At 44.0% G+C, this 12,571-nt stretch overlaps 1 protein-coding gene across 2 annotated transcripts in view; it reads right to left on the bottom strand.

Moving 5' to 3' along the window:
* PAMR1 (peptidase domain containing associated with muscle regeneration 1) overlaps window positions 1–12,571 on the bottom strand; it is a 44,315-nt gene that overhangs the window by 16,325 nt on the left and 15,419 nt on the right. For both annotated transcript variants that reach the window (XM_081891495.1, XM_081891496.1), the window contains exons 4-6: window positions 9,031–9,145; window positions 7,708–7,925; window positions 4,607–4,714 (exon numbers count right to left, since the gene is read on the bottom strand). In XM_081891495.1, coding sequence (XP_081747621.1) covers window positions 4,607–4,714; window positions 7,708–7,925; window positions 9,031–9,145 — 441 coding nt within the window. The remainder of the gene's footprint in view (window positions 1–4,606; window positions 4,715–7,707; window positions 7,926–9,030; window positions 9,146–12,571) is intronic.

The following is a 12,571-nucleotide window of genomic DNA, read 5'->3' as shown; positions in this document are numbered from 1 at the left end:
GCATGTTCAATATTGGCACTCAGTCATTTCAGGTAATCACATGAACATCTCCCCTTTATCAGTGCAGCAACATCATAGCAGTAGTCTCACAATACTGGCTGTAAAGATTAATTTCTCTCTTTAAAACAAACAAACCAAAAACAACAACCATGTTCAATACCCTACAGAGAGCAGCTGTTTCTACTTCTCCTGCTGCCAGAGGCTGAGAGGGTGTCCCTTTTAAACACATGAGTCAGTCGGCAAAGACAAGGAAGCCCTGAAGAACTGTCTTTCTGAAAACCTTGTGTGTGGCTGAGCAATGGCAGTGGGCAGGAGTCAAGCACAGGGGAAGGACCAAGAGAGCACTTTCACAGGCCTATCCTGGAAAAAAGGGGGTGATGCTGGAACGATCGAGGAGCTGCTAGTGATAGCACAGTACGCCACAGTTTAGCTCAAAGGAGCACCCTTCATTAGGATGCGGGAGAAGTGTCAAACGGCTGGCAAGGGAGACTGGGAAGCCGTAAAGAAATGGAAGTTGGATCTAAGCAATGAATTCCCCATTCAATACAAGATCCCAGCATTTACTCTAGGACTTGAGCTTGCTGGGCTTTGTTTCAGACAAAGGTGACAGGAAGTCTCAGAGCAAAAAGGGGTCAGAGTCCCTCGCTTAGAAGGCCAGCAATTCCCTGGGAGGCCCACTGAGCCAGAATGCTCTGCACCCCCTGAGAGGAACACAGTACACAACTTGAAAGGGAAGGGAGGAGGGAAAACCATTTCTAGCCTGGTCAAAGAGAGGCTGAGCAAGGATAGGACTGTATTCCACATATACATAACAGGGGTTAATAAAGCACTGGGGTGGGGGAAGAGAGCATTTATGCTAAAGTTTTCCAAAACTTTGGCTACTTACAGCCTAAGTGTCCAATCCGACTGTGGGTGGAGTTTGTTAAATTGCTACGAAAATACTTTGGGTTGGATTCAGACTTCGGCTGCATATACACAGCTGTTTTCCCAATGTTAGAAAAAGGCACTTCCGGAAATATACCAGAATATAGTGGAAATGTAGCTCTCATTTCCGTGTTATTTGCTTCCAGAAAAAAAATATCCATTCGTAAATAACTTTGAAATGAAAGCTAAACCTCCACTATATTTCCAGAAGTGGCTTTTATGTCAAGTGAAATCTAAAAGATAATTAAGAGTTAGGAAAACAGGAAAATGGAATAAACTACCGTGTGAATGCACGCGTTGTCATACTTAAACACACTGAAATCAATGGGACTAACTTAGATCTGGAGTCAACTTTTGCTTGAGAGCCTGGCAGGTGGGTTCGTGTTAATAGTCACAGTGCAGCTGATATATCTGTGGGTGGAGCGGTCCTAATGGTCAGTTTGGCAAACAGTCCTGTACTCTACTCTTATCCTTCCTCAGGCTGTCCAGCAGGGGTTCAAGCAAAGAGCAGAACAACACAGGCCTTGTCCACACACACATTTAATGTGCATTTGCAGCTCCTTCCCCACTGCAAAGAATTTGGACCTCATCCACCTGATGCTCCCCTTCACCACTCCCCTTACCACTTCTTCCAATTTATATTTAGAACTGTTTTGAATTTGCAGCTGCTCAGTCCACATACGGTTGCACTAGCCAACTATGCCAGCAACTTTCCATGTTGTTGCAGCCCTTTAAGCACCAGTTTAGTGCACTTTAGTTATAAATTACAAAGCCCATTGCCTGGCTTTGTATGATAATGTAATGATAATGGAGACAGACGAGATCTAGCTGCAGCTTCTAATAGTTTTCTTTTACATCTAGGGATTGAGGCTGGTGGGCTAATTAGGATGAAAATTAGCCCCATCCAATTTGCTCTATTAATAAAGGACTGCGCATCACTTGAATAAGGGGGTGGGGAGAATTCATTGAAATCCGTCCCTAACGCTAACTATTCATGCAATTTAATTTGACAGAAGTTTAGTAAGCACAGAGATGAATCAGGGGAAACCAGTGCTTTTTTCTGGAGGGGTACGCATACCCCTAAACATTTTGTGAATCTAACAGGAGAAGAAATTTTTTTTAAAATGTTTAGCTTCTTCTCTAGCATGGTGAATCATCAGTTCTGTCACTACCCCTGATGGCAGCCTCAGTTCCTGTCACGGTGTTTCCTGAGTCTCAGACGGAAGTGAGCGTTTAATGTGTGAAGCAGTGTGGAATGTGGATGTGTGGTGTTTTACTTATGAAAGTTTGGCCTCATTGAGGGGTAGTATTTCAATATGAGTAATGCATGTTCTTTGTACTTTTGTCCATTTGCTGTATTCATTTCCCCGATTTGAACTATAACATGGGGGTTTACTTGAGTCAAAATGAGAGTACCCCTAAACATTTTTTAAGAAAAAGCACTGGGTGAACCAATATTGCATATGCATTACAAAGAGGATGGAGATAACACCTAAAAGTGGTAGGAAGATAGACAATTCCCTGATTCCTCAAATCCACAACCAGGATGATAGCACTGGAAAATTAACAATTCAAAGTTAAGCCATTCCAGTTGTATGATCTCTAGGAGAACTCTTCCATTTAGGGTAATATTGTAAAGGTATCCTATGCATTCTGAAGCCCTATCTGCTGAGGTAATGCAGGACCTATGAAGCAGGACCCAATCCACCTACTGCAACTCAACCACTTTGCTTGAAGGGACAGCATCCCAGAAGGCTTCCCTTGCAGTCATTGTCCTACTGGCCTTCACCCCAGCTGAAGTTCGTAGGTGGGGAAATTCCTGGGTCAAATATGGGGCTGGTGTAATGTTGTGCCATCAATTGGGTGTGTAATACTTGGCTGAAGGCATATAATATCCAACATATCTATGACCACCTCTGTGTTGCCTCTGTCCTCCTCATGTCCGTGCCCTATTTCAGTCCTCTCACTGGCAGAGGATTCTGCCAGCATATCCTGGGCCATTCTGTCAGCATGTCTGCCAGGACAGCAGTTCAGCAAGCACAGTGAGCTTCATGCAAACCCTATAGCCCCTCAGCCAATGGATCGTCAGTATATAAGATTCTGCCCTCAATTTTCTCATTCCAAAAGCACTTCTTTTTGTCTGTCAGGAAACAGTCTCTCATATCAGCAGGGTCTGCCTAGAGAAAAGCTACAGTATATCCTCTTCTTTCAAAGACATGGAATAAAAATGTTCCTGGCTTAGTTTTGAAAGCATTAAGGCAGACAGAAATAATTTTAGGTTCATGATTCTCCTCTATGTATCAAAATAAAGTTGGGACTGTTTACCTATGTACTACCCAGGAAAAAAATGTTCAGGCTTTGTTTGGTAATACCGAAGGAAATTTTTAAAATGTGTGCCAGGAGTGAATTTTAACAAAAACTGCTATAATTCTAAGACATGGGTAGGCAAACTAAAGCCCGGGGGCTGGATCTGGCCCAATCGCCTTCTAAATCCAGCCCGCGGACAGTCCGAGAATCAGCGTGTTTTTACATGAGTAGAATGTGTCCTTTTATTTAAAATGTATATCTTGGTTATATGTGGGGCTTGTCTGGTGTTTTTACATGAGTAGAAAGTGTGTTTTTATTTAAAATGCATCTCTGGGTTATCTGTGGGGCATAGGAATTTGTTCATTCCCCCCCCTCAAAAAAAAATGTAGTCTGGCCCCCCACAAGGTCTGAGGGACAGTGGACCGGCCCCCTGCTGAAAAAGTTTGCTGACCCCTGTTCTAAGATCTTTAGAATTTAGATAGCTGGGAGGCACACCTCAAGTCTTTTAGCATCTTATAGAACAGGATGATCAATATATTACCCTCCCCCCATGTTCTTTTGTATAAGTCATGAAGTATTCATGTTCTTCATTAAAAATGCACTCCTTTATGGAGAATGGTATTATTTAAAATAATGCATAGCTATACCCTGTTTCAAGGGTTTCAACCTTTTTGGCCTATTGGCACAACTGGAATTTTGAGAAGGTGTCATAGGTCCCATTCACAAAATGGCTGGACAATGACAGTCACATCTAAAAGCAGAAAAGCAGATAAGAGCACAAAATGATGGTCCCACTCACCTGACAAATTGGGCTGCAGGTGGTGGGGGTGGGGGGAACTGGCCTACCAGGTAGAAAAGCTTCCCCACCCCAACTCAGCATTATGTATGAACCCTGCCCAGCAGTTTACAAACTTTGGTTTGTTTTAATCAAGCACTCTTGCTTAAGCATGGTTTGTTGGACAACCCCATCTCAGTTGTTCACCACAGTACAAAGGTACAAGGCAAGGGCAGTTAGAAAACAAGGCAAACTTTGGAGAAGCAAGCCATCTGTGGGACAACTCATGCTTAAATTGAGGTTTGTTAAGTAAACCATAGCTTAGTTTTATGTGTGGACCAGGCTATTCTTTCTTCAGCACCTTCCAAAGCATTATTCTTGTTATTGTTATTATCATTATTAGCCATTGTGTGCCAGTTATCAGACTCCATCAGCCTGCTGGCCTGTGTTCCTTTGGGAAGAAGAGCAGGATATAAATTTTAAACAAACAAACAAACAAAATATTCTGTATAGCAATGCTAAGCATTAAGTGAAAACACAATAATTCAAATCAAGCTCATGTACATTCACATTCACAGGCATAGGGATGTATGTACTCACAGCTTTCACAGCGGTTCCCAGTATAGCCAGCAAGGCAAGCACATTTGTAGCCACCAATTTTATCTAGGATGCAGGTTCCATCATTCAGGCATGGAGAGGAAGAACAAGCTGGAAAAAAGTATAAGGAGGACCATAAAACAGCTTCCTTCACCTCTTTCATCTCTTATATGCACAGCCATCCCGGTGTGAAAAACTTTTGTAAGAGAACGTATTTTCAGTGAATGTTCCTGTTTTTAAGTGGTAATACAGACCTGTGCTGTGAAGAAAATCATTTTAAAAGTTCTTCCATTTACCAGAACTTCTGACCTGACTAAGCCTTATTCTTCATGGTGAACAATATTTTTCTCAAAGACAGGGCATAGGCAGAGTGGCCTTATCTTCGCAAATAATCTAAACCCGGAACTAAAAAAGCGCAATAGACACCCCTGTGGTTTTCATATAGATCCCCTGAACTTCCTTTGCCACCTGGCCCCCAAGGAACGTAGGACACAGCCAAGACTTGACCCATTATGATTTCGGAAGACTAGAAATAAATGGGCAGGAAAGAAGCCATGGAGAAGGAAAACTGTACAACCCACAGAGTTGCAATTACAGCAGAAGACCCTGCAGAGACCAAAGGATTATGAAATGTCAGTGAAGAGATCTACATGGGCAGCGAGAGATGTGAGCAGGGGCTTAATGAAGCTGATGTAAGCAGGCAGTTCCCAGCAACAGAAGTGCCAAAAGTTGAAAAACAAATCTCCCCAAATGAAACTATATAACAGCATACTTTATAGTTTCTGCAATGATTAATAAAACCACCCCTTTTTATTTTCCTTAGTTGCAAAGACCCTCAGGCAGCTCGATCCTAAACATGAACCCTCATATGTTAGCTCCATTCACTTCAATGGGACTCCTGGTAAGAATGCTTAGGATTGTGGTCCTAGCCAAGGATATCACCTGATCCCTTCTGGGCCACTGCACAGTCTTTAAGTGCTACAACCTGTTCTTAGCAATAAACAGGAGGACAGCCAAGGAAACTCTGTTCATCTTGTTACACCGATCTCGGCTACCCCTTGAGGTTTTTGTCCAGGGAAGGATTTCACACTGCTATATCTTGTTAAATTTGTGCTGCCAGAGGTCTCCATCCCACAGTCCCCCCCCCCCAAGCCTCTTCACTCCCCATGCAAATCACATTCTTTCCCATAAACAGTGTCAGCGGCCTTGCAAAAGAGAGCGTTTTAAAAGCTTTTCATTTCAGCTGCACATTAGGCCAGGACAGACTCACAATAAGGCACACAATAAAGCTTCCTTCTAAAAACTGTAAGCCCTCCATATCCCACTCTGCATAGATTACCACTGTAGCAACCACCCAATCTCTAAATAATTGCTGCTAAAAATGGGGCGGAAAGAAAAGTAGATGGCAGCAGCAGAATACTAAAAGGCTCCCGCTGAGCGGAGGAAACAAGATCCATTCATTCTGCCCCGTATGGAATACGTTAGTCCCATGAGTGTGGGAGGCCTTGCTGCAACATACCCCACACCAAGTTCAATTTCACAGAGCCGACTCTTGTTTTTCCTTTTTCCTTTTTTTATAGGCTGCTTAATTAACACAGTGCTACTTATAGCAACTCCTGTGATGGTACTCTTTGCACTTCATGCAATAACGAAAAGAGAAATCATGATACAGAAGATCAACCAGTAAGTAAGGTGTCCAGTCTGACGTGATAACCCCCAGTGGACTGAGAGTCCGACTTGGGAAGGTAGAAGCCCATGGTGAAAGCCATATGCAACATTCCAACTCTAACATCCAACATTCCAACTCTACAGTTCTATGATCCTTACCAAGAACTTAGTCTCTGGGCTCTTCAAGATGACCTGTTTATTGAACATTCATCCTGATTTGCTCACATAATGCTTACCGTATATGGAAGCTAGACTATCAGTGGCGTAGCGTGGGGGTGCAGGGGGGGCCGGCCGCACCGGGCGCAACATCTGGGGGTTAGGGTTAAGGGGCGCAAATCCACGGGTTAGGGAGCGCAAATCCATGGGTTAGGGGGCACAAATTACTTGCCTTGCCCCGGGTGCTGACAACCCACGCTACGCCACTGTAGACTATGTCTGGTCTTTATTGAGCATCCTTTTTGATTGGTTTATGAGGTAGTTATCCTATTTGTTTGTGGGATATTTTGGTGTCTCTCCATTAATCATCCATACCTTAAAGTGCATTTCCCCATTACTTTCCTAACCGCAGAAAGTCTGTTATTTTTAAGTGGATTTCTTCTGCCAAGGCAACAGAGCACTTTGTTCCACTGCAATGCTGCCAACCTAAATTTCCGGCACGTGCTTGAATCCCTTGCACAAAGTCTGGACACACCCTTTGACAAGTAGCTACTCCTCAGGCTCAATTTCCCTCCAACCTACCCTTCCCCTCCATGAAATGAAATGGTCAGACAAGCAGACCCACAAACCTTAGAGCTGGAAGGGGGGGGGGAAGAGGACAGGGACTTGGAACAGCCTGGCATAGCTTTATGCACCATATATAGAGGGGAGAAATCTCAGAGGCAATCAGAATCATCTAATCCCCCCTTTGTTAATTCACTGTTTTATGGCCCCATAGCAATAAGGTTCTAACTCCTGAGACCAATTTTCAAAGGATTCTACAGCTACATACATATGGAGAGCTAAGGATTCAGAAAGGGCTTATCCACACTTACTTTTGCTCCACATTTCTAGACACAGGTCTGGGCTTTCCAGGTCCATGTCTGCATGCTTTTTCTTTTGCTCCAAATTGCCATTTACTCCGATTCAACAGTAAATATTGGGTTTTCCTAGGGAAAGCAGCAGGGCAAAATAAAAAGCACAGACCCGTGCCTAGAAAGCACAGGGCAAAAGGTAACCGTGGATGAGCCCTAAATTAGTCACATGAACAGCAAGGGGCAATCTAGCGAGTAGAATGAAACAGGACCATATTTCACACTCATTGGATTTTTTTCCTTCCAAATCATGTGGCTAAACCACTGCAAGGGTTATAGCCACACAATTACTTCATTAACTCAAGACTTTTCTTTTCACCCAGGTAGCTGTTGGGCATGCATTTTATACTTTTTCATCCTACTTACCTGTAATTTCTTCAAAGACGGCATGAAACCCATCAAAGTTCTTGGAACCATCTGAATGGAAGAGAACATGGAGAGAAGGCCCTGTGCTTCGGATTGGGAGAGGCCTGTCGTTCCCACAGAAACGCTTAATTATCCTGCTATCAATGCTGTCCCCATCTCGGATCTCCACATAATCATACTGGCACATGTAGTCAAACTCCAGACTCAGCATAGCAAACCTTGGACACAAAAGGGGTGGAGGTTTTTTTTGACAAATTCAGATGCCAAAATTTGTCTGTATTTCTAAATTACTTCTGTGCTCCTAAATGAGAGAAACAAGCCTCCCACCAAAGCGCTTCCTTTACACCTTCAGTTTCACAAGATAGCCTTCAAAGATAGCCTTTGCTACTGGCAAAGGCTTCCCACATGACTTAGGCAAGTAAGCAGACACTCCTCTGGGTGGGCTGAGTTTGTAACCAGTCCTGTGGCCCCAACGCTATGCCGCTGCCCTGTCCTATCCCCATCCAAGCAATGCCAATGTTGGGAGGGTGGCTGCACTCCATCAACCACACCACTACAGTTGAAAACCTCTGCACTGCTGCAGTAAGGTTTCCCACTCACTCTGCCCCATGCTCCTGTGTGGGACCCTTTAAAGGCCGAGATAAATTGTGACGCTTTGAGCATTCAGTCAGGAATGCTCATAAACTCCAGTGCTCCTGGTGGGACGCATAACAGCAGGATCAAGGTGGACACAATCTTCCATGCAACCTGACCCTGACCTCATGCATCCCACGCAAGTGATATAGCATCACATTCCTACTGGAGATGCGGAGACTTGAATCCCCAGTCTATTCCTCAGTGGGAAAAGGATTCTGAGAGGACGCACAGTTGCTGCCTCCCTCTTTGCTTCTTCACAGGTAAGTTTTCTTGGGGCCAGACACAGGGAATCACTTATCTCCTTAAAGAGGAGATAACACCATATGCAAACAGCATGCTCACTGCATCATTTCTGGCACAGAAAAAGAAATACAGCCGGGGTTTTATTTATCCAGCCGGAACTAGCTGGAATTCAGTTCCAGCACCTCTCAGGTAGTCACCATTGCCATTCTAAAAGAATGAGGGAGACATTCCAACACCTACTTTTCTAGAAAAATAGCACTGAATACAGCCATTTTTAGTCCATTAATTATGATTAATGTTAATGTTTGGGGGAGCAGAAAAACTCCACTGGAAATCCCTCTAGGTTCCAGGGTTGAAATACTAGCCTGATGGCTGAACACGCCTTAAATATGTACATAAACTTGAAAAGAAGGATCTATATGCTGAAATGCATCTCCCACCTACCTTAACTCAACAACAAAACCAGGTTTAGCATGAATAGTCCACTCACAGCGGGCATTCAGTGGATAACTCTCCAACAAGATCTGACCCTTGGAAGCCTGCAGAACCTGACCACATCCTGAAGGGCAGGGAAAGAAGAAGATTTATATTAGGCTCTGTGAGGGAACACAGACTCAGAAATAGCTCAAGAGCTGAATGGACCAGTGGTGCAACTCAAGATAAGGCAGCTTCATATGCTCATATGTCCTAATCTGTGAGACTGAGGTGTGTTCAAACCAGGATCTGAAACTACAGCTTGTTGAGCTGACTGAGTTAAAAGCAGCTTCCTATGCCCACCTGGACAGCCACAATATATAGATGGTGAGCCTTCTGCTCAATGTGATGGGTCAGAAGCGGTGTCTGCACCACCTCCTAACTTATAGGAAACTACACTGGGAAATCAAAAACGATTGCCCAAGGTAGAATTTAAATCTATTATTTTAGCACTGGTTGCTAATAGAATACAGTTGTGCTCTTCCACAGCTCCTGGTTATTTCAGCTTCCTGGGCAGATTGTCCCCATTGGTAAATAGTGGGATTCATTGCCATTTTGACTTTATGTCTAGGTATCAGGTATCAAAGTCATATTACTAGCCTCTACAACATCTTCCATGTTGCTGCTGGAGAAACATTTGGCATGCACCCAAGTATTGGGACTTTGATGTGTGGCAGGACAATCTCACAACTGTACCCCCATAGGTTCAGACTCAGGTAAACTATCAGTACACATTAGATTTGTTCAGAACTTCTCATCTGTGTGTTCCCTGGATGAACAGAAGGAGAGGGTTTGCTCAGTCGCCCCATTTCCATACCCTCTATGTCAGCAAACGTTTTGAGCAAGGGGGCCGGTCCACTGTCCCTCAGACCTTATGGGGGGCAGGACTATATTTTTTGGGGGGAGGGATGAACGAATTCCTATGCCCCACAAATAACCCAGAGATGCATTTTAAATAAAAGGACACATTCTACTCATGTAAAAACATGCTGATTCCCGGACCATCCATGGGCTGGATTTAGAAGGCGACTGGGCTGGATCCTGCCCCTGGGCCTTAGTTTGCCTACCCATGTTCTATGTGTTCAGAGAAGATATTGCAAGGGAGATCTGAACAAACCACAGTTTATAGGGTTGTAGGCAGGCTCACTATATTTCCCATGTGTGCGGGAGATGAGCAGTGGCCTGAAAAAGCTCAGCCCATGAATGGTCCAGCTTTGTCACATCCAGCAACATGCCATGTGCCGTAGCATGATATTTCCTCTTTCCTGCAAGACTCTACAGTGTTAAGACTTGTCCGTTCTAATAAAAGAAAAAAATCTCCTTTTGTCAGTCTACCCTCAATTACCCTCAATTAAGTGCACTCTGATGAAACGGAAAACAAGCTCGGAAGGGTTCATCATAAGTGTTTCGTTCCACACCAGGGCTTGTTGGTTCCTGGTGTGAAAGGCTGGAGAATTAATTACTTTGCCCCCATGGCTGTCATTAAGATGCTATTGGGATATGCCAGGATCTGCCGCAACGTACATGATAATGCAGCTTCCCACAGTGGAGAGAGGAAACCTTGCCCTGTTGCTGGCTCCTACCTCAAAACAACCTGAGACAAAGCTGCAGGAAACCTTCTTCAGAAGGATTGACAAGGTCCTTGAATCACCTCAGAGAACATTCCCCTTTAGTTACAAGGGGGCTTTTGAGTTGCCTTTGTTGCTCTTGCCTTTTGACGAGAAAGAACTGGTGCAAAGAGATGTTGGCGTGCCGGGAATACTGAGTGCACCTTTCTCGGGAGAACATTACGGTCTGAACTTGCAGAAATTCCTGCCAAGGAAATAGGACTGGCCAACAAAGCAGGTGGTCCAGAGGCTAAAGAGAGAGCCATTCAAAGGGTGGCCCCAAAGAAACAGGCTCATATTTGCCACAAACTTTTGCATGAAGCATAGCTGTGGTGAGATGTGGATCTTCCATTTCCCTCCGCCATCTCAAGCTCTCTCAGGAGAGGTTTATGTAATGCCCTGCCACCTCTCTCTCAACAAACGATTGAGCAGCCAGCTCCACCATTTCCACTCAAAAGGATCTTTTCTCTCTTGCCGAAGCCTGAAGAAGAAGAGAAAGACCTGGAAAGTTCTCAAGAATAATTTACACCCACAATGGCAAATCCTGGCAAATACTTCCTTGCTTCTGAGGAGCAGAGAGGGAGGGAAGAGTGAGAAAAGAATCCATTTTGGAAGACTGTCAGCACCACAGTGCCATCTGAAAAGGAGGGAAAACTGTTTTCTGGGACACACAAAAATTCTTGCTTGAGGCAAGAGAGAGAGAGAGAGAGAGAGAGAGAGAGAGAGAGAGAGAGAGAGAGAGAGAGAGAGAGAGAATATGATCGTTTATTCCTTTCAATAATTGTAATTTACATTCTATGTTTATTTAAGGTCACCTGAGAAAATTCATGGGCAGATAGATATCAATAGGGGTGGTGGGTATTATTACTTCACACAATCCATAAATAATTTATGGGGTCCACTGCCTCAAAATGACTTAGGTGACTTAAAAAAACCAACCCTATAATAATGTGTATTATCCTCTACGTCTATATGGGAACTCTTGTTAAGAGGTAAATATGTCTTATTTTCCACTATGTCCAACTATGTCCACTAGGACTTTGCTCTTCCACCAGACCATATGCATCTGATTCATTTGTATAGTCTTACATAGAATATGTAAGCCAATCAGACTGCCCATGGTTTTCTCCCACTTTTGATGGGTCCAGAGCCAAGTCTCACCCAGTCTATTGCCTGGTGTCATTCAGGGTGCCCCTATGCATACTTAAAGAATGGAATCAGAGTTGGAAGGGACGCCACATATCATCTAGTTTAACCCCCTGCAATGCAGGAATCTCAACTAAAGCATCCATGACAGATGGCCATCCAACCTCTGCTTAAAAACCACCAAGGAAGGAGAGTCCACAACCTCCTTAGGGAGTCTGTTCGAACAGCCCTTACCGTAAAAAAGTTCTTCTTGATGTTTAATTAGAATCTGTCATGCTCTCTACACTGTTGTGAGGAACATAAAATGCTGCCTTATGCAGACTGCTGATCCAGCTGTAGACACTGTCTTGCCTACAATGACTAGCACTGGCTCTCTGGCGTTTCAGACAGAAAACCTTTCCCAGCCCTGCCTGCAGATGCTGGGGATTAAACTGCAAAGCAGATACTCTATCACTGAGCTACAGCCCTTCTAGATAGTGCTGAACTACAACTCCATCTGTGACCATTGGCCCAGAGCTGAGGCCCAACCACCCATGCTCCCTAAATATCCCTAAATCTGTTCTGGGAGGTTGGAGGGAACCCACAGAAGAGATTTACCTGCCCTGATGCCTGTGGGTATAGGGCGGCATATAAATTCAATGAAATAATAATAATAATAATAATAATAATAATAATAATAATAATAGGTGCACAGAGGTAGGAGCAGGGAAAGTCCTGTTGCACAAGCAGAACTTGTTCCCTGTGCACATACCCCCATA

This window comes from Podarcis melisellensis, assembly GCF_964234715.1.
Source record: "Podarcis melisellensis genome assembly, chromosome: 1".
NCBI classification, from domain to species: domain Eukaryota; kingdom Metazoa; phylum Chordata; class Lepidosauria; order Squamata; family Lacertidae; genus Podarcis; species Podarcis melisellensis.
Note: the sequence above shows the minus strand (reverse complement) of the source record. Positions and strands in the feature narration are given on the sequence as shown.